This window comes from Diachasma alloeum, unplaced genomic scaffold, assembly GCF_001412515.2.
Source record: "Diachasma alloeum isolate Michigan unplaced genomic scaffold, Dall2.0 Dall_scaffold_00369, whole genome shotgun sequence".
Classification (NCBI taxonomy): domain Eukaryota; kingdom Metazoa; phylum Arthropoda; class Insecta; order Hymenoptera; family Braconidae; genus Diachasma; species Diachasma alloeum.
This window is the reverse complement of record NW_021680508.1, coordinates 251,805-275,041: the sequence shown is the minus strand read 5'-3', so window position 1 is coordinate 275,041 and position 23,237 is coordinate 251,805. Positions and strand designations below refer to the sequence as shown.

General features: G+C 37.4%; 1 protein-coding gene across 1 annotated transcript in view; it reads left to right on the top strand.

Annotated features, from left to right (window-relative positions):
* Positions 1-4,209: 4,209 nt before the first annotated feature.
* Positions 4,210-23,237, top strand: part of LOC107041616 (chondroitin sulfate N-acetylgalactosaminyltransferase 1) — a 96,201-nt gene continuing 77,173 nt past the window's right edge. Inside the window, exon 1 of the mRNA XM_029126343.1 lies at positions 4,210-4,359. Coding sequence (XP_028982176.1) covers positions 4,227-4,359 — 133 coding nt within the window. The 5' untranslated portion in view covers positions 4,210-4,226. The remainder of the gene's footprint in view (positions 4,360-23,237) is intronic.

The window sequence follows — 23,237 nt, the reverse complement described above, 5'->3', positions numbered from 1 at the left end:
ACCTTGTTTTTTAATAATTTCATATCTATTTTGAACCCGCGTGCTGTTCAATAGCTGCAATAAGCCAAATTTTCAGATTTTTATCTACAAATTTCGTGAATCGTATTTATGTTGAATTTTCTGAAAATGAGTCACCAAAACCCCAAGTTGTCACATTCATACACACAGACATGACCCTGAAAACATCATTTCTTCACGTTTCATAACATTCTAGAAAATCGAAAAATCTGTCAAATTCGAATCCTCCATTCGGAAGCAAAAATATTGAAAATTAAGGAAAAATCATGAAATTCCCTTCTACCCTTCTCGACGGATTGGAGATTAAATCAGTCAGTTTTACCCCACACGAACATCCAATTAGTTTGAACCTTGGCCTCGAGGGCCGTTTATCTCGTCCTTCCCTCATAGAGATGAAAAGAAAAGTTATTTCTATCACTTCACTGCAGAATTGACGTATGAGAGAACCTATCGATCGTATAAGCCCCCACCCTCAAACTAGAGAGAGTAGATTCGTTAGCTGATGCTGGGTGAGTTTGAAGCCAAGTTAAGCTCATCAAGAGGGATTCCCCCCCCCCCTCCCCCAGTAAGATCACACAAAGAGGAGAAGGGGAAGAGGGATTGAGCGAGCCCAAGTGAAGAGTAAGGGATAGAGACAAGAGGATAGAACGGGTAGAGACGTGATCCAGTGGCTGAGTGTGGAGGCCGGCACGAGACCACCAGCAATGATTGATTTAGACAGGAAAGCTCTGGCAACTGGCCAACCCCTTGCTCGACTCTCGAATTCTTCAGCGAAATAGAGAGCCTCGGGGATAAAGAGAAGGGGACGATGGACAAAAAATGGGGGATACTGGGTGCGAAAGCCCTATGCTGGCGAGACAAGAAGCGATATTTCATTGCCACACCACGAAGGCATAACCCGAAACGGGAGAATTTTTTTTTTCGAGCGGTTTTTTTGGGTATATTCTATGACAGAGTGGGGAGTCTTACCCCTCTTATCTCTCGCTCGCTCTTATTATTTAATGTTTCAAGTCTGGATGATTTTGTATTGTTGAAGAGTTAAAGAATCACGAAAAAAAATATGCTTGATTCAAGTATATTTTATACTCAAATCAAGAATAATATGCTTGATCCAATTTATTACTCCTCACTCTGAGGCCTCCTCCGAGTCACTAAAGTCGTACTGGAGAGATTATTGCCTTCGGTTCCTATTCCCCCACCATTATGTTATATGGAACTCAAAGACTAAAATCTCGCCAGTAGGGGAAGGTGTGCCTGTACCGCCCACCTAAGGGGAAATGCCAGTTTTATATGTTATATTTCAACTTGAGTATAAAAAACGTATTTGTGAGATTTCTTTAACTATTGAACTCGTTATTCTCGAAGTGTAGACGCCTAATTCTCCTTAGAATCCACAAAATTGATTAAAAATAAAAGAGAGACCCCATTGAGCGGTACTACCCGCCGTTGGGTAATACCGCTCGGCACGATTCCAATGCCGCTCATAGGGTTTTCCATGTATCGCTCGCGCCGCAACCTAACCTGTACTCGAGTGCTGTCGAGCAACTACGTGGCCGATCCTATGAGCGGTATTACCGGCTCCGCTCGGCGTCAACAAAATTGTTGATAATTATTGACATGAGTGGAGTTTTGAGTTCAAATTGGTCTCAAATTACGCACGAAAGTACCACGAATCGAATAACTACAGTTTAATATGAGAATTCAGGGTTTGAAACTATCAAAAACCTTAATTAAAAGTCCACAAATTTTGCACTGTAAAGACCTCAAAACTTCGTTACGTGTTTTTTCATCTTTAAAGTGGTAAATAAAGTGAAATTTTCCCGACAATCACATCCTATCATCAAATTCTTCACGATCAGGAACAGAAAGAACTTCTCAAGTTGATGGTTGTAGAGAAAATCGGGTGAGCGGTATTACCCGCTGAGCGGTACAGGCACACCCTCCCCTACGCCTGTACATGACAAGGAGGTTAGGAAGGCCCCAAATTTGCACTTCGTCACAGTATAATTGTGTCCCTTTTTTTCCTTTCCTTGTTTTTTTTCCTCTTCTCTTCGAGTCATTATTTTAACGTACAGGGAGAAAAAAATTCCAAAATTTTTCTGGAGAAATTCAGGCAAAAATTACTGTGCCGTCTGGTAAAGTGGGTTCAATTGTCTAGCACCAGAAAATTTCTGGTGCTGCGTAGTAAAAATTCCGGTATCACAATAAAAGCCTGATCTCTGACTGTTTTCTATTACATGATAAATTCCATTCAATAGTTAAAAATGAGTGAAGATTATCATTTAGCATATCATATTAATTTTTTTAAACCTCTCCTCCGCATCGTCTCCCCCATATTAAAAGGGGAATACGCGGCACACGTACGTGAAATGTTTGACAGGCAAATGTCCCTAGTGGAAAAACATAAGGCGGAGGCGTAACATGCCTGATCAGAATTTCGGATTGGACTTGATCAGTTTCTGATAGAGACCTGAACAGAATTTCCACTCGGGTATGAGTCAATTTGAAAGTGAAATTCCTAAGTGTCCTGGTAGCTCAGATGGTAAGAGCACCCGACGCGACATTGGGAGGTCCCGGGTTCGTTTTCCGGCTAGGAAGCTACTAATTTTTTCTCTCAAAAAATTAAATTTAATTAATGTCTAATGATGGTAGGCGGAGAAACCCTAGTGGAAAAACATAAGGCGGAGGCGTAATATGCCTGATCAGAATTTCGGATTGGACTTGATCAGTTTCTGATCGAGACCTGAACAGAATTTCCACTCGGGGTATCTCTACAGCGTTGTATACACCTCATGGAGCGAAAATAATGGGCACTTATTTAATTTCTTAACCTTTTTATCACAACACTAATTAATATTTCACTAAATCGATATTATGAAAAATATCAACCTCGGGTTTCAGTGAGGAGGGACGTGAGGGAGGAGGCTAGAGGAGACGACGGAATAAATCATCTGGTCACGTTGAGTTGATGTTCGTGGTTGCGGAGGAGGGAGGAAGAGTGCCGAAATCTTACGAATGCGCGATCGAGTCCTAGGGTTTTGGTGGAGCACCGGAAAAATTTGCCAGCCAGTGTCATAGTTTTTCTCGTATCTCTCGTAAAAATTCACTGTCTCTTCGATTTTACCGTGCTGCACAAGAATTTTTGCCCGCATTTATCCGAAAAAATATCTCGTGCAACAGTACTTTTTCCTACTCTTTCCGGTACATTTCGCCTGGAAAGACCATCCGAAACCACTTTACTGAACGAGCACGGTAATTTTTCTCGTACTTTTCTCTTCGTATACACTATCATCCAGAGTATGAATTTATCTCAATATCGACTGAGAATCCATTTGAAAATTATATATACCAGATCCCGGAATATTATTCCGGGATTGAGAATAAAATATCCCGAATTCCGGTATATTATTCCGGATTCCAGAATATATGATCCTAGATTCCGGAATATAGATATTCCTAATTCTGGAAATTTATATACCCGATTCGAGGATATTTTTCCCTCCTTGTGCCTCCATTGTAGGTAATTATCGTTGTAATAATAATTCTTTTCATAAAATCAATGAAGCACAGTACACAAGGGCTTTTCCCAAGGGTGAAGACGCTTTTCGAATTAGTGCGGGAGATAGGATAGACTGTTAAAAATTTTCGTGAATTTCCTGTGCCAAATTCCGGAACTTTTTATCATATTAAAGTTCCGCTGAAATTTCAGGAAATCTTGTCATTGAAAAATCAAATGTTCCATTGATTTTCTGTTCAAGTGATCTCGAAATCAATAAAATACTTGATTTTTCAGTGCAATTATTCTGTGAAAATTCAGACAAATCACTAAAATTCAGGTAAAAATCAAAATTCATGTTATTTTGTTTCTGAATATTCATGTTCCACTGAAACTTCAATCAAGTTGGGAAATTTTCATCTCACTCCCACTGAAAACATGAATTTCCGTGAATTCTGCCTAAAACATGGAATTCCATACCCATTTTTTCCCTAAATTCGATTCAATGTCATTCTCATGAGATTTACTATAGTTTCCATGAAATTTCAAAAAAATTCTAATAGTGTAAAATAAATATGTTCAGCGTAGGGTAGACTCTGATGCATTTTGGGTGACAGGGAAAAATCAAGGCAAGGGGTGGAGGGATGGGTGAGAAGCAAATTGAATCGTGTTACAGTAGAATACTTTTGATTACAGGCGACGCAGGGACACAATGCTACGGGTGCTGGGAGTTCGACTGCTCTCGAGGCTCCTCGTACTCGTTTGCTCGCTATCGCTGCTGTCACTGCTGTTTTTGAATCGGTGTGGATTCAACAGTATTGATACTGATCTCATCGACACGGCTGGTGAGTGAGGAAATAACATTTATTACAATTCTTTATTCATAAATTATGATTATGGTTGAACATCATGAATTTTGTTTCCAAAGAAATCCGGCAGTGTCACTTGAAATATCTCAATAATGAGATGAAATTTTTTTATTAATTTTTATTAATGTCTAGAATGATCAAGGAGACATGCATGATTTTTGTTCAATTTTAATTGAAAATTCTATTAATTTCTTGTCGACTGTTGAAAAATTTTTCTTGTAAACTTATATCAAGAATCATCCTGGTTCCCCTCCTACCTACTCCACACTCCTATCCAACAATATCCTGTGATGTCACCAGATGTGGAACGCTATATTAACTCCCGTGTTCTATGAATAGGTTTTTTATAATTATATTCTTTTTTTATATACTAGCGAACGGGCGCTTTTAAAGATCAATCAAAAAAATTTTTTCGCGATCAAAACAAATACACAAAAAAACGTCATTCGAAATCTCATTCGAGTAACAGAAAAATCGCTCAATATATTCCTGACAATTTTGAAAATCTATTTTTCTCTTCATATCACAAAAGGATGTCGTTACTTTTCATTCCTATGGTCGGATTCCAATTATTATTATGAAAAGGAAATGAAAAACGAATCAGAAAGGATAATCGGCTAGAAAATGTTTTATTTTCTTCTTTTATCCCCCTTAGAATAATCCGTGACCGTAACGCTGATCTTTTTTCTAGTTATGCCGCTAATTCTGGTTTCTCTCTTCAAAGAACCCTATATATTTTATACTCATTAGAAAGCTCATTGAATGAGCTTCAAATTGAGTTGTGGATCATTTGATTATTATCATTTTTCATTGAGTTAGGCAACTTTCAGTCAAAAATTGTGTTTTCGTGTTTAACTAAAAAATTCAACTTCGGAAGGATTTTTCTCTCCTTCAAAATTAAATCTATCGTAAAATTGATATATCATCTTGAAGTGCACCATTCCCTCTTTAGATTGTGATGTATAGAAGGCAATTTGCTAGAATTTTGATGGAGTTATTACTCATTGTTTCTCTTCCGAACGTTATGTCACACCCTGAAATTCGGCATTTTCATCCATTGTCGGATCTTTAGACTTGAATAATGTGACTTTATGATACACCCATTTGAAGATCTCAACCAGATCTTCAAAATGTTGCCTCATTTTTGTTATTCCATTGACTTAGTCAATTGTTATGGGACATTATGTCTCGAAATTTGCATGTCACAAATTGAAAAATCCCAGTTTTTCAGCCTTTCGTGTTGAATTACTATTTTTGACATAGAAACTACCTGAATTGTTGAAATATTCGAAAAGGTCCTTGAATAAGCTTCAGATTGAAAGGTGAATTGTCTTATCTCGACCATTTTTCGCGAAATTATAAAAGTTTTAGGTAAGAACTCATTTTTCTGTTTTTCTTGAAAATTCAACGTTGGCTGATTTTTTCTATCCCTTCAATTCACATTCATGAAAATATCGATATATCATTCGAAAGAGCATCATTTCTTCTTCGAAATGCGAGGTGTCGCATGCAATTTGGTTCAATTTTGATCGAGATATTGAACATTGTTTCTCTTTTGAGCGTTATGTCACACCCTGAAATTCGATCTTCTCAGCCACTATTGGAACATTGCACCTGACAAATGAGGCTTTTCCGTATACCAATCTGAAGATCTCAATGAGATCTTCGAAATGACACTCATTTTCTTTACTTCGTCGAACTGATCAATTCTTATGGGTCATTATGTCTCGAATTTTCCATGTCACAAATTGACAATTTCTTAGTTTTTTTCAGTGTAATTGTCGAAAGTTGTATCTACTTCGAATACTTTGCCACACCGGAAAATTTGCATCACTGACGACGGGCTATTCAAAACTCTCAAAAGTATGTGGAAAAAATGAAAGCGGGCAAAAATTTTTTTTCACCGGGCGCCAAAGTGTCTGATCTTGGATTTTTCTAGGGGGGAAAGTCGACTTTCGGCAAAATCGAATTTTTCAGCGGGGTGAACTTTGATTCCAATGATTTGAGCGACGGGCTATTCAAAACTCTCAAAAGTATATGGAAAAAGTGAAAACTGACAAAATTTTTTTTTCATCCGGAGCCAAAGGGTCAGATTTTCGGTTTTTCCAGGGGGAAAGTCAACTTTTGCCAAAATCGAATTTTTCAGCCGGGTGAACGTTGATTCCAATGATTTGAGCGACGGGCTATTCAAAACTCTCAAAAGTATGTGGAAAAAGTGAAAACTGACAAAAAAAAATTTTCACCCGGAGTCAAAGGGTCAGATTTTCGGTTTTTCCAGGGGGAAAGTCGACTTTCGCCAAAATCGAATTTTTTTGTCGGGTGAACGTTGCTTCCAATGATTTGAGCGACGGGCTATTCAAAACTCTCAAAAGTATGTGGAAAAAGTGAAAACTGACAAAAAAAAATTTTCACCCGGAGTCAAAGGGTCAGATTTTCGGTTTTTCCAGGGGGAAAGTCGACTTTCGCCAAAATCGAATTTTTTTGTCGGGTGAACGTTGCTTCCAATGATTTGAGCGACGGGCTATTCGAAGCTCTCAAAAGTATGTGGAAAAAATGGAAACTGGAAAATTTTTTTTCACCGGGGCCAAAGTGTCCGATCTTGGATTTGTTCAGGGGGAACATTGTTTAGTAACATTATTTAGTAATAGTACACCTTCCGGGGAAGAAACCCAAAATCGTTAAAACGGTAATCAAGTACAATCGATCCGGTCGATAAAATATCCGGAATTGAGTATGATCGATTGAAAAAGTATAGCATAAGCAATCAATCACAGCAGCCTAACTAGCGCGCGCGCAGCGCGCGTCTCGCCTAGTGTCAGCGAAAACTTTGAATCACTTTTTTTCTTCAAGTATTAAAGGAATATCAATATTTCAGCAAGAAGAAATTCAAAACATGCAAAAAAAGTGGGCGGAAAGAACTAAAAAAATTAATTTTTCAAGGTCTCTGGATAGCTGTAAAATCGTTTTTTTCAAATAGCAAAACAAATGACAGAAATTGAGAATTGGAGACTAAAAATTTTATCGGTTCATTATTATGTTAGCATATATTTTATATTTTCCTTCGGTGAATTGGTCCTTTATAAACTATTCTCTACTGAACATTTCTCTTGAACAATGAGGCGTAGAAGAGTTATTATTTTTCAATATAATCCATGAAAAAATGCTAGAATTTTTTAATCGAATTTCGATAGAAATCCAATAGAATTTTCTAGCAATTTCGATAGATCTGTAGAACTTTTTACTGCGTTAATCTCGAATAATTGAGAAATAGTAGATTATATCATAAGGCGGATAGGTCGAGGGTTGTGTGTCTTGTGAAGTTTGCTCCGACTTACCGACGCCTCGTGCTGGACATTTCCCACCACTAACAAACCTTGACTTATCGGCCTTATGACAAAATCTACTATTATCTTCCAAAATCCGATTCAATTTATTTTTGCTTCCGAATGGAAGCCTTGTTTGTTTGTTGTTTGTTTGTTGGGGTTTAACGTCACGTCAACAGATAGGTTATTAGCGACGGGCTCTTGACTCTTTTTTGTCATCAGAGTTCACGACTATTTCCTCTGTAACTTGTAGGTTACGATGTCATGACAGTATGTCTAATGAATGATCAGAATGCAATCACACATGATGGTGGGAATCAACTGTAGTCAGTTAGGTTCTCGAGACACGTGAAACTGTAGGTTGTATGTACAGGATTCGAACATGCTTTATTCCATTTTCTCGTGGTATTTTAAGGTTTTATTTCAAACTTCAAACTTCTTAGTGATGTCCTTCTATTATTTGACTAAATCAAATAATCCAGAAATAATTTGCCGGTGCCAGGTGGCGAACCCAGGACCTCTGGCTTTGTAGGCGGACGCCTGACCGGCTCAAGCATACACCCAACTGGAAGCCTTGTATTTGACCGATTTTTCCATTTTCTAATTTTGATTGCAAATAGTCTATAATGTTATGAAACGTGAAGAAATTATGTTTTTAAGATCATGTCTGTGTGTATGAAAGAAGACCTCCTCGGAGCGTGATGTGTCAAATCGGTTGTAGCATGTAGTCCTTTGATATTATTTTTATTAAAGTTCCTTAGTATTTTGTTAATTAAAATTGAAAGCGTAATTAATTTCCGTAAAACCCCCTCACCGTGATTATAATCCTCGCCTTTCGCTCAGATTATAAACTCACATTCGTCAGAAGATAGTTTGTGGGCTTATAATGATGGAATCTTCTATTTCATGACTCTAAATGATGCTTGAATTATTCTTTGATTCAAATGCCTATTCCAGATTCCACCGAATGACTTACCAATTTATTTATGCCTACCATTAGTTTCTTCGGTATTTGGAACGCAACTACGACTGTAATTCCCCCTGAAACTCTCCATTTTACGTGAAATATTCTCCAAGCGAGTCTCAAAATGATGAAACACCAGAGCACGAGGAGTGACACTAAGTAGCTTCACAATAAGATTATACCAATTCCCTTCTAGTTTTCCCTTCCACAATGGGATTTCTCCTCCATTATTTTTCTACACTAATTTCCACTCCGCGAGACAATTCAATTAACTCGATGAATGTCACAAAATGAATGCATAAAAATAAGAGTCATGAGTTGGTTGTTGATCGCTTGCTGCACCGCTCGCGATTGTGACAGTGATTTCGATGGTGAATTTGCAAAAATCTGAAATTTTGGTTAAGATTAATCGTTAAAAAATAGGAAGTGTTACACGTGCGTACGAAAAAATGGAACTTTACGCACTTTTAATACAATATACTATTTTTGATGAGTGTAAGATTTGCAGACCGAGGCCAAGTCGAGGAATGCAATCACACAAGTCAGAAAAGTTATTTTCGGTCGAGTGACGAACATGATTTTTCTTCACAATGCGATGAAAAAAAAATTAATAGAATGATTGACCTTCTTTGAAAAATTGAGATTTTCATTATCTACAAAACGCTCAAACCAATGCCTTTTGTCGTAAGACTTGACCATTCATTTTCCTATTTATTTACATAGAATAGTGTGAGGTATACTTTTATTATTTTTTAAGCAATTGACCCTTATACGACCTTCATATAAATCCACAGGGATATGAACATATTAGACAGAAAGAGATAATAATTAATTCTTAATAGCATCATGAGGGTCACAGTAAGGGTCCGAATCAGGGCGGTCCCCTGAGATTTTAAACCTTATTTTTTTTATTATATCGAGAAATAGGATTCATTCTATTCTTGTCGCTGCATGGCTCGATGACTTCTCCACGATTATCGAGATATTTCAGTTGAGAGGGACACATTTCATTTGAACAAAATACATGGGTTTACACATAGCCCCGGACTATTGTTTACTGTTGCACTAGTATTTTTCACCTCCTATTCAGGTCTAAGTTGCATGAAAATGCAGCTCGTCTACAACTGAGGATGTTGGAAATAAATAGACAAACGAAAAATCGACAAATAGAACTAGCATAGAATGTGAATGAACAATGAAAATTCTCGAAAAACGGATTATTACCTCAGCGATTGAATTTCAAAAGGAGTACGGAGGCTTTCTCTTTCTCTTCGCATGTGCATGGGTCGTTGGTTTTAGAAGGTGCGAAAGGGGGTGGGAGTGGATCAACTGAATTTTTCCCCGATTCACCTTTGAAGCTTTTTGGGTGCATCGACGTGGATAAATTACTTCTTTGGCATAAATAGTCGCGGAGATGGAAGCACTCGAGATTGCCATTTGCCTGCGGATGGAAAAAATCTTTTTTCGTGGCAATTTTTTTTTTACTTTTAGCATTCATGAGGTTGGAAAATAAACACGTGAATTGTTAAATTTCTTTTGAGGATTTGCGATAATTCAGATTAAAATGATCGCAAAGGAAAATGTGGAGACCTATCTATACAATAAAAGAACAGTATTCTTAATCCGAAAAATATTCGGTGTGTGACTTAATTTTTACAGATTTTTTCATCGAGCTTAAAATTATTTTGAAAATAGAAATATTTTCGCGGTCTTTTGTGGTTTTGAAAGGATCGGACAAAAGGTTTCAGAACACCGAACGACAAGTCCACGTGACCCTGGCGGATCCCCCGATTGAGGTTCGATCGACTGTCGATTGTAGAATCGAATTGATCAGTATATCGATTCGTATGCGAGTGTAGTTCGATTCAGATCTCAGATTATTGATGGAATCGAAGATGACTCGATTTCATAGGAAGTCCATAGCTAGTGAATTTCGAATGACAAAAATTTATTGCACCAAAACTTGAACGACTCATGGGGTGGTTAATTATGAAAGACTCCTTACGGTCGAACCAGGATCGACTTGAAGAAAGTCGATTGCGACTCGATTGTCCTCATTATTCAAGTCAATCGACTCACCATCGACAAGTTATTCAGTCGTTTCATATTAGTTTCTTATACCTAGTAAATGAATCGACTCGCTGCCAAGTCGATGGTAGCTCGATTGTTCTCATTATTCAAGTCAATCGACCCACAATCCACCAGTTGTTTAGTCGTTTCATAATAGTTTTCATAATTTCAGTGAGAGAATCGACTGATCGTTGAGTCGATTGTGACTCGATTGTCCTCATTATTCAAGTCAATCGACCCACAATCGACCAGTTGTTTAGTCGTTTCATAATAGTTTTCATAATTCCAGTGGGCGAATCGACTGATCCTTGAGTCGATTATTACTCGATTGACTTCTATTATTCACTTGTATGAAACGACTCAACAAATGGTCGATTATGGGTCGATTGGTGTGAATAATATGCGGGCAATCGAGTCACAATCCACTTTCTTCAAGTCGATGCTGGTCCGACCGTAAAGAGTCTTTCATAATCGACCACCCCATGATTTTTGTCATTCAAAATTCACTAGCTATCGACTTCTTATGAAGTCGATTCATCTTCGATTCCATGAATAATCTGAGATCTGAATCGAACTACACTCGCATACGAATCGATATACTGATCGACTCAATTCTACAATCGACAGATCCACCAGGGGAGTTACATAACTTCTCAGAATAGCAGAGTTTACTATGGCAACTGATAAACAGCACATTCCGTACTGCATTTTATATGAATTCCAACAAGGAAAAAATGCTTCTAAACCACGGGAATCAATATGTAGTTTTTTTGGTGCCGACGTTGTGTCTTATGAAACGTGTAATTATTGGTACAAACGTTTTAGAAGTGGTGAGTTCGATCTTACAATTAGTGACCAGCCGCGCCCTGGACAGCCGCGAAAGTTTGACGATGCGGAATTGCAAGCTCTACTGGATGAAAACTCAATGCAAACGCAACAAGAGCTTGCAGCTCAGTTAGGATTCACCTAAACAAATATTTCCAAGCGTTTGTACCAAATGGGAAAAATCCAAAAACTTGGAAGGTGGATCCTACATGTGTTGACCGAACACAACTTAGGTCAACGTATGAACACGTGCCTTTCACTGCTTGCCCGACAACAAAAAAAGGACTTCTTGTGGAAAATTGTTACGGGTGATGAAAAGCATTTTTTTAATTTATTTTTTATTTTTTCTGTTCAATTGGTTTTATCGAAGTAATTCTCGATTTGAATCCCCTTCTCTAGCCTGCCTTCCCTCCTTTCTTTTTCCTCTCATTGTTATCTGCGGTATCATGGCCGTCTTACTCTTAGCTGTGCTCCATTCGAGCTAGGACTGCCCGGGAAACCATGTAAAATCCCAGTCGCACAGCCGGCCGATTGTGCAGTGCCCTAATATATCCATCTGTCACACTGACTAGATGGAGACACTGGGCCGCTACACCGTACCTACCGCCCGCAATTTTCGTGCGAGTGAGGTGTTCCTAAGCGATCACCCATCCAAGTACTAACCCAGCTCAACGCTGCTTAGCTTGGATGTCCGCCGGAGCAACACCTCACCCACCTAACCATTACAGTCGGTTTGATGAAAAGTATATTATTTACGAGAATTCCAAACGTAAAAAGTTGTGAGTCGATCCCGGGCAACCCAGTACATCGACGCCGAAACAGAACATGCACTTAAAGAAAATTCTCCTGTGTATCTGGTGGGATATGAAGGGTGCGTTTTATTACGAACTCTTGAAAACTAGTCAGACGGTGACTACGGAACGCTACAGCCAACAATTGAACAAACAGAGCGAAGAACTTGATCGGAAAAGGCCATTTACTGGACAAGGACGCAGGCAAGTCATACTGTTGCATGACAATGCTCGACCTCACGTTGCTCGTGCGACTCAGAAGACCCTCTTGAAATTGGGATGGCAAGTTCTCCCGCACGCGGCATATTCACCAGAGTTGGCCCCATCTGACTATCACTTGTTCCGATCATCGCAGCACGTCTTAGTAGATAAACAATTCAAAACACTGGACGATGTGCGTAGATTCCGATGGTTGTGTCGCTTCGAAGCCTGCAAGTTTCTGCCGCGACGGCATTCGTATGTTACCTGAGAGATGGCGCAAGATCATAGAAAACGATGGACAATATTTGCAAGATTGAGTTCATTGTTCTCTATTTTTTTCTATTAAATAAGTTTGCTGAAAAATCTAAAATTAAGTCATACACACAATAGAACAAAGGATTACATCAACACAAACATTTAGATCTGTGACCGATGGGATTAAAACAATGTTGACCGAACCTGCTCACTCTTATGCCTCGGAACCACTGTATGGATCACACGCGTGGGTTACTGTTCAGGTTTATTCACTTTCATGATTTTCATGGGTACCCCAACGTTTGTCCGAGCAGAGCCAACATATTTCTCAAAAATTGAGATAATGGTCTATTTGGACCATTTGTATTCTTAACGAAAATCTCAATGACCAGCTGATTTAATAATTATTTCGAATATTGAATTCTCTATTGCTTCCGAATGGAAGCATTGCAATTCTTCGATTTTCACATTCTCAAATTTTAATTGGGAATGATGTAGAATGGTTTGAAATACGAAGTTTGACAACCATGTCTGTATGTGATCACATCCACCGCCACCTTCTCGGTGATCAATTTTTAAAAAATTAAGTAATTAAGTAGCTAAAGTAATTCCAAGAAATCTGAAATTTTGCCAGATTATAGGGTTTAAAGAGGACTAGCTCTGTGCAAAAATTTAGCCCGATCGATCTAATAGTCTTTGAGAATACTCGATTCATCTTTAAATCGTTTTCTGCAAATATCTTCAAAACTAGTGCACCAATTTCAATTTTTTTTTCAAAATATTTGTTTCGATGCCTTCTATCTAAATCAATCAAAACACATGTCTCTATTCATACAAAGTTTGCGAGAAATTCCCGTTTTTTCATAAAAAACTTTGTAAACACTCTAGTGTGACGTTATGAGTTTTACCCGTTTGGTAAAACTCAATTTAAAGGATACTTCTTCTGCTAATCTCTCGATTGTTAATCCTTTCCTGGTTCACTCCTGCCTCGGCTACTTCGGCGGTGAGCTCACGGGGGGTCCGCTCACTCGGAGGGATGTTAAGGATGGAGGATCGTGGAGGGGTTAAACCTCTTAGTAAACACTCGCGTACAGTTAGATAAAAGTATGATATATTGTCTAACTTGATGGTGAATTACACGATATCTATATTGATGGGTCGGTTTAACGCGTAGTTAATGGTGTTTTACTCGACTGAGACTCTGACTTGTGGTAGTCTTATCTGGCTGAAGGCCTGAGCTTTGACAGATCCTTTCTGTTTCGCTCTCGATCGTGCTCTGCCGTACCCTGGTGCTTCCAGAGTCCTCGAAACTCATCAAAGTCTCAGTTTGCTGATCTAAGCAATCTCACGGTTTTTCTCACTAACACAGTCTTGTGTCGTCATTGACACAAACTACAACAGTCAAACAGTTCGGTACCCCCGAACTGGACTTGTTGAAAACCGTGGGACTGCTTACCAAAGTGTCCAACTGACACCCTGGAATGGCTGACCATTGTCTGGATGGCAGGAAAGAGAAATCATATTTCTCATTCCTCTCATCCACCATTTATGTGAACATTTCACATAATTATTAACTAAATCGACGTATTGGTCTTTCCCAATACGTCACACTAGCTTGCGCAAAAATCGAGATTTCAACTTAATTTAATTTAATAAAAATTTATTGATAAATTTATATATGCAAGATTTATTTTTAACAAAATATAACAAGAGATTATGATACCTTAGTAACTACGTCCTCAGCCTTTGGCTTCCAACTTTTTTAAACATTAACTTGTATCGCGAGAAAATTAACTGACATAATGAGTTCATGTTACTTTCATACATTTAATAGAGTAAGGTGGGTCTAGGGAAAAATTTTGAACTTCTAAAAAAACCCTAAGTAGATATCAACTTGAAATTTAGACAGAAAATATGTATACCCGCTTGTACGAAGTATTCGAAGCATTGGAATTTTTATAGCACCCATGCAGGTGGCAGTAACCATCTAAAATTGTTGCTGCTAGTTAGTGTTGTAAAGCTATAAACTTTTGTAATATTTCAGACCATTCGAAAGCCCGCCATCAATGTATTGTTACATGGCGGGCTGTCATATGCTCGCTGTCTCCTGCTTGTTTCTTTTATTCTATACTTTTCTATTGACATTAAATTGCATAATGAATATAATTTTTAAGAATTTATCCCCAATTTGTAATCGCCCAGCGAAATGAAATTCAACAAAAACATACCTGTTTGTGAAGGATTTTTTACGATTCGTTCGGTAAAAAAAACACATCTATGGATGCAAAAATTTCTCCTAACCTTTCGGGCCAAAGGAGAAAAATTCACTATTTGTCTCGCACTTTTTTCTCGATGTAGAGTGAAAAATTATTGAATATCGAATTCGCTCCACGATTACTTGACTAGTTCAGTAATTTTTCTTAAACTTTTTTCCTCTGTGTAACTTTCAGACACATGGCCACTTATTTCCAGGGAAATGTCTAATTTTCAGAGACCCATCTCTAATTATTAGGAAGTTTTTAGTATCACCAATAATTAGTGATGGATTTTTAATCGTCTGTGACATGTCCCTGGAATACAGTGGCATTTGTCGGAAAATTATGTTTTTTTCTACATAGAGGATTTATTGTGAAATATCAGCAAACATTTTCCCTAAAAAACAAATTACGTACGAAATTATATACGAACAAGCTTTTCCAATATTTTCCTCGAGATCCACTAGTTTCCGAAATTTTTAAGCCATTCCATTTTCCTCATTACTGAACTACAGGAATGATCACTAATTAAATTATTCCTTAACCCCTCATCCAACAAATTCCTCAAAAATTAACATTGCCTCATCCCAAATATTTTACATGAAGAGAACGCTCTTTTCGGTTTTATTTTGTATGAATCTAAAATATGGATCTCAAGAGTGAAATTTCAACAGAATGAAGTGTCTCACCTGGACACAGTATAAAACACCTATCCATTGGGAAAGTGCACTGAGAGGGATGAGATTGCACCGAGTAATTAAACCGGCTTTTCTATGGCACATGAATTGCAGCCGGAAATGGAACAGTCGTTCTCTGAGCACAAATGAGAGCTCTCGAGAATTCTATCTCGACTACTCGAATTTTTATTCCACCCTGATAATAAACTCCAGTGGAGATTGAAGTATAAACCACCGAATTGTTCATAAAATTTTTTAATTAATTATTTGACAATAACTGGCAGCTACGAGCGAGGTTTAATGAACTGGATGTTTCTATTTCTCAAAATTAATGGCCGTATGAATACAGTGAAAAAAAAATTACTTTTGTTAAGGAATCATTTTTTTAGGAGAATTTATTTTTTTAGGAGCGTATTTCTGATACCTTTTGAGGAATAATGAATGAAAAATGATAAATGAAGTATTTGAGCAGATCCACATCAAATCAGCATTTGATAATAGTATATTGCGCACCAAGGGAGAAAAGTAGACCATTCCGGCGCGCGTATGTATTGTAAATGCGCGTGCCGGTAGGGTCTACTTACTTTCCGTGGTGCTCATACAATTTTTTACCCCACCAGGCGGAAAGTTCGTTGATAATATATGTTTATGTCATTAGGCCCGATAAACCGTGATTCTAACCTCGCTTCGCTCGGTTAGATTGCGGTTTTCGGGCCCAATGACATAAAATATTGTATGTCACACGGCGATAAAAGTATTATCTGACGAAGATGATCATAATCCTCGCCTTCGGCTCGGATTATAAAGCCACGTTCGCCAGATAATACATTTATCGCCTGATGACATAATCTACTATAATTAATGATGACAAATTGAATATTTGAGGTTACTTTTGTAATAAAGAAAAGAGGTTACTTTTGAACGAAGTTGTAGGAACCAAATTGTTAAGAACATAAAATAACAAAAATCTTCAATAGTAGGAACCAAATTTCTATTGCACAAACTCACTGGCTTACACTCACTGGCTTCCTCACTTATTTAATATCATCTCGGGGTTTTACATTTTCTTTATGCATGTAATTATTAATAGTTAAATTTTGTATTTTGCACTTTTTGAGTTTGACGATAGAACCATCCTTCATCAATGATTCCATCGATACTGGTAAGTGTTCGTTGTGAGAAATAATTGTCGACGAGTTCACTTGCCCATGAGATTGTTTGAGGTCTTTATGATCTCGATTTCCTTGGTGGAATGTTCTAGGTAGTAATTGAAGAGGCTTCCTACCAGCTACTTCACTTTGTCGTGGATTTGATACATTTAATTCTGAGAACAATTTATTTTTAGGTTATGATGAACAATTTTATATGAAAAATTCAGATTTGTCATTTTCGACGTTTGACTCTGGAGATACTCTGGGTGGTGAAGTATTGTAATTCACTTTGATTGATCCTCTTGTGTCCTCAAAGATATTTGTCCCTTCAGTGTTTATAGCTGGTAGTTTCTCGATCTTCTCGATGACTTGATGAGTCCATTGTTATCAGTTTTGGTTTTATATAATAATACATTAGTTATACTTTGGTTTTAATAATATAACTTAACCTCGAACACGGTTATCAGTCTCACTTGAAAATGATTGGAACAATCTTGAAAGGTGTTTTGAGATATGAACCCATGGGCAAACCACATTTTTACTTTCTTCCCAGGGAATAACTCACGACTTTCCTCACGTTCTATCGGGGATTGCAGTGAACTTTCCACATAGGTGGGGTAAAAAATTAATTAAATATTCACTTATTTAAGGGATAATGGCATGAATAATTGCGATTTTCGGTCGTTTTCTCAAACTCTAATGGGCGCCAAAACTCTTGTCATTTTATTGGAAATTTTTGGTAAAAATTTCAGATTAAAAAGAAAGAGCTTTTTGGGTAACTCACGATTAAAAAAATACGTGTTCGTGTATAAACCTCGTCAAACCAAAGATAATGCTAGGTATGACGGCTCATTTTGAACGGTCTTTCATGTTCTTTGAGTATGCCGAAAGGCGATTTGATAACTTGAAACGTCTCTGATATTTTGGGGCCAATTTGAAAAACAATCATTGCCGAAAACTCGAAATTTTCAAAAAATCATAACTCTCTCATGTTTGGTCAAAACCCACATTGTTCACCATAATTTTGATATTGTCTCATATGCCAGGTTCATATTTCAGCCACACGTTAATAATAATCTTAATCCTCCCATCGGGGCGACCTAGTGAGAAATTAATGTCAGAAAATCACTGCTTGTAGCATTACGCTTAGGGAAGAAACGTGACCGTGTGAACTTTCATTGAGATGTTGCGTGGGGTAGACACTCAAGATATTGAAAATAAACGACAAACCTATTTACTTTAGACTATGGAGAATCTATCGCCGGCGGGAACAAGTAGGGGACTGGGCCATATAGGCGTGATATCTTCGATTGATTTTCGAATTGCTCTAAAAAAAATGTGACCGAGTCAAATTTCGTTTTTTTGTTACGAGTCGAACAACGCGACAGCATCACACAACAGCTAATCGAGGTCGGTAAAGTCGGTGAGGATAATTCAGTGTTGCAAGCATATGGACACGTATAACACACACAAACATTCATCTCACTGTTACAACTCCACTACTAACTGAAGCGTACGATGTTGCCCGATCAAAATTTGACTGTTACCACTGCAGTCACAAGTCCTCCATTATTTATGAACGTTTTCTTTAATTATTGTTTTAGAGACCGGAAAAGTACGCCATAACATTTCTAATTTGATGAGAAAAATAATTTGTAACACGAATGATTTATTTAGTCAAAATTATTTTTCTTTTCAACTGACCTTGATAGGTTAAACATGCTTAATGGAATTAAAATGAAATTAATTGCTCTCCACATATTGTCTATCATTCATTAATTTTAATTCATCATTTTATTCATTCATTTATCTTTCTAAATTGAATTGAATTGAATTTTTTTCTATTTGTCCTATTGTAAAATTGTCCCAGCGATTTTGATGGATGCAGATATACCAGCGGTTTAACATCATAGCATCCATGAATGGATTATTTATGAATGGAGTGAATTAGGAAGGGGCGGTCTGAGTGCAAGCGACGAAAATGCCTGACACGAGAGCAAAACCCTAGCTGGAGATGGGATTCATATCGAGACGTGATTACGAACTGTCAGATATGGAAATACCACGTGGTGAGAGCGGAATGGGACTAGGTTGATGGGATGAGGGAACCGCATTGTGGTTGCACCTGCACATTAACTCTCAGGGTTGATACACATGAGACACTTTGGGATGGCATCTTGCCTTTCTATAATTTTCGGGTAAATGTTCAATTCAGAGGTATTCATGAGATTTCTACCTGATGTGCACCTGATTTTTCCGCCATTTCAGTGTATAATGAGAGAAATAAGAATTTTTCACCCAAACAATCATACTAACGATGGATAAAAGAAGTTATAATGAGTCTACACGTAGAGAAAAGTTGGATAGAAATTACCTCGAAAATCGTGACAAATTTCACTCGGGGAGCTGGTGCCTGTACTGTTCAGTGAGTAATATCGCCGATCCGTATTTGTCAGCTGAGAAAATTTTTTTTTCTCTTCTTATTATGCAATTATTTGATAACAATAAGTAATTTTGATGTCCTCACATACGAAACGTTCCGAGTTCAAGTCCCGGCCGCGTAGAATGATGCGATCTAACCATTTAAAGTCTTGATCATACAATATAAAAAAAAGTAATTTTGACAAAAAATTTCAATTTCTCCCGTGAAAACAGCGTTAAAAAAAATCCTAATCATTTCCTACCGAATTCTCAAAATATTTTGACCCCAGAATTTAAGATTTTTTATATTTCCAGCTGGTCCATCATTGAATGGAGTGTGAAATATATGTTCGTTATATATTTCCACATCCATTGCGACCTTTTCGATAGCAGAAAAATATCTTCATCAGTTATTATTGGCTATTTTATCAGCCTCTGCATTTGTGCGTAATTCCGCCCAGAGTTTGTGGGTAATGCCGCTCAAGATTTCTATAGGATTGCTAGACTCAACAGCTAGAGGGCGGTCGAGTGACAGCTCGATTTGTTTGGGTTTTTATAGGGAATTTTTATAGGGAATTTAAACTCTAGAAATTTCTGCACTGGAAATTTCTGACTAACAACCTGTCGATATCTTACCGATCGGTCGGCGGTTGGTAATGTATCGACAGTTAGCACTGCCGATAGATGGCGTGGCTGCATAAGCATTTTTTTACCGAATGACCCTCAAATGAAACTATAGACGTATCCACGTCAAAAATCATAGTAGTAGAAAGGCGCGAATTCAAATAATATTACAAAATATTACAAATGTAATGATTGTCGACCGATCGCTGGGACGGACGGAAGTGAATTTTTACCAAACGGGTTCAGTAAAAATAATTCTCCGTTACAGAAAAATTATACGAAAAATTGCTTTTCCATTTCATAGAGAATTATTCCCCAATCCTTAGTCAATTTAGATACATTTTTCTCATAAACATCTGATTGTGACCATTTATTTGACATTACTGACTTGAATTTTCTTTATTTCTTTGTATTTTTCAAAAATTTCAACTGTTCAGTAGGAATCAAACAAAACGTTTCTTTGGCGCAGTTTTTTTTACGAAACCATTTGTTTTTGTTTTTTAAGGATTTTCATGTCAAAGATAAGCATCGAATGATCCTTATAAAACGGGGCTAAAATTGTAAACCAACATTTACCCTCTATTTTCCATGTAATGACCCCACCAGTCTACGCCGATAATACAATTACACCGACCAGACAGTGGTCCCCGGTTGTTCGCCTTTATTGTTCCCCATCCACCCGCGAGCACGCCCATCGGGTCTAAACAAACCCACCCACGGTCCGATGTCCGTACGACTCCTGAATAATATGAGTCGTTCCCTATCTGTCCTCTTACCTTTCACCTGAATATTCATTCGCGGTAACAACGTTTTCCGGTACAACTCTTGGTATTCCGTAAATTCCATAATTTTGTGACCACCATTCATGCATGGAGACAAATCTTGTTAGGGTAGTATCGAGTTGAGGACAAGAATTGAGCATCACAAATTAGTTTTATTTTCGGCAGAACTGGATATATATTTCTAAGTAAGCGATAATCTCCGAACTATTCGAGTCAGTGATGCCGCGAGACGAGATGAGAAACTCCATCTCGTCTCGTCTCGTTGTCAGGAAACCATTCCCTCGTCTCGTCGGGAATTGAGAGATTCTCTCGTCTCTTTTCGTTTCATCTCGTCTCGTCTCGCCTTATCTCGTCTCTATAATCCAATTTGCACGGAAAAAAATACACAGAGGGACAGAGAGGCTTTCTTGACTCTCGTCTCACCTCTTGTTTCTCTCGTTCTTGACTGGCTTTTCTCGTCTCGTCTCGTCTCGTCATGTCTCTCGTCTCGTTTGTCTCGATTCGTCGCGTTTCTCTCGCATCCCACCGCATCACTAGTTCGAAAGAGGTAGGAGAAAATCTTGAAATCCAGGTTTCAGTTTACCATGACGGGTCCTAATTAACTAATTTCGAAATTGTGGCTGGGTGACGGCTATTGAATTTAAACATGTTTGAGTCAACTCATATTGAGGTGTTTCCTGTAAAAAGTGAAAATAATTTTTAAAAATTGAAAATTTCAGAGAAGTATCTAAGTATGCTGCATCACTGGAAATTTTTCAAAGATTTTCCCAGATCTTTTGTCCAAGAACAACAATGATGAATTTTCAATGTTTGTGAACTTCGTTCCACATAGTCCACGAATATTGTTGAAACACACTTCCAAAATTCCTTCACAAAATACATGAAAATGTGTTTTTGGCATGGATACGTCTATGGTTTTGTTTTGGGGGGTCATTCAGTGAAAACATGCTTATGCAGCCGCGCCATCTATCGGCGATGCTGACTATCGATACATTACCAACCGTCGATCGATCGGTAAGATACCGACCGGTTGTTAGTGATAGAAATTTTCAGTGTAGAAATTTCTAGATTCAAAATTCTCTATAAAAGGCGGATCGACACGCTCCGCCGTCAGTCGAAAATTGGCAATCAACGAGTTAACATCATATAAAGTAAAGAGTGTAAATATCTGGTACTGTGATAAAGTCAGTGTAGATATTGATGTGGATATGTCTATGGTTTTAATATGGGAGGCCAGTTTGGGAAACGGTCTTTATGTGCAGCGCCATCGATCGGAAGTCTAGAAAATTCTAAACATTTCGAGGTAATTCGAGAAATTTCTTGAAATTTCGAAAAAATTCAAGGAGTTTCTAGAAATTTCGACGAAATTCAGGGAGTTTCTAGAAAATTCGAGGGAATGCAAGGGATTTCTAGAGAATTTGAGAAAGAAGGAAAGACCATGCTCATATCCACGTACAATTACAGCTGTATCGAAGTTACAGCCGCCTGCAATTTTTCTTACAATAAGAAAGCTATTTATTTGAAATGCATACCTTATTGGATTAAGAAAATCATTCATTTGAAGTAAATAAATCCTTTCTTTAATATAATTAAATTTTTTTTCGTGAAAAAAGTAAATAATTTAACTGATACATTGACATTTTTCGTAATTTTGCAATGAGTTTGCAAATAATGAGAAAATTTACAAGAAAATATCATAGAAAATTTTTGCAGAGAATTAGATTTTCGAAAAAAAAATCTTCAGACATATCCTTCTAAAATCTCTTATGGACGATAAAATCTCCGATTTGTTGAATATTTGAAATTATGTAGTCAGATCTAATTAACTTTCCACTCGTTCCCCGCCTCTAACAATAAAATTATGAATGGAAACTCGATATCAACAATTCGTATAACGACGACCCGTAACTGAACCATCGCAAAATTCCTCATAATACCCAGGGAATTACAGCTTCAACCTCTGTTTCCAATGCAAAATATTCCTGTACTTGTGTTGAATAAAACAGTGCAATGTGATATTAATAGTAAGGGGTTTAAAAACTTCAGGAAATGGTGCGATGGGCGTTAATTGAACAGACGAGGCTGAATAATAGAGCTTTAATTCGCCTTCCACAGTCCACTTACACACCCAGTTGATCTTCGTGCAAAATAATTGAGAGAATTTTATTACATGGGTGGATATACGTCTCTGTGGAATTGCTGAACTAATTAATTGATTAATGAATTGCGAAATTAATTAATTTATTATTTATTGTTACTATACACGCTTCAAGCTGAATGTTTGAAGTAATTATTTGGAATTACTCAGCATTTTTTTAATGAAAAAATTGATGAATAGTTGATGATTATTTCACAATTTAATAATATCAAATTTTAATAGTTGAAAAATACCTCTAGTTCGTTTTAATGAATTTCTGTAACAGTTTTTTTATTTTTTAATAATTAATTCCTTCTCTTGTCGTGCGCTTTAACAACCCTTCCATAAATAAATTGAAAATTCCAGAATATATTCACC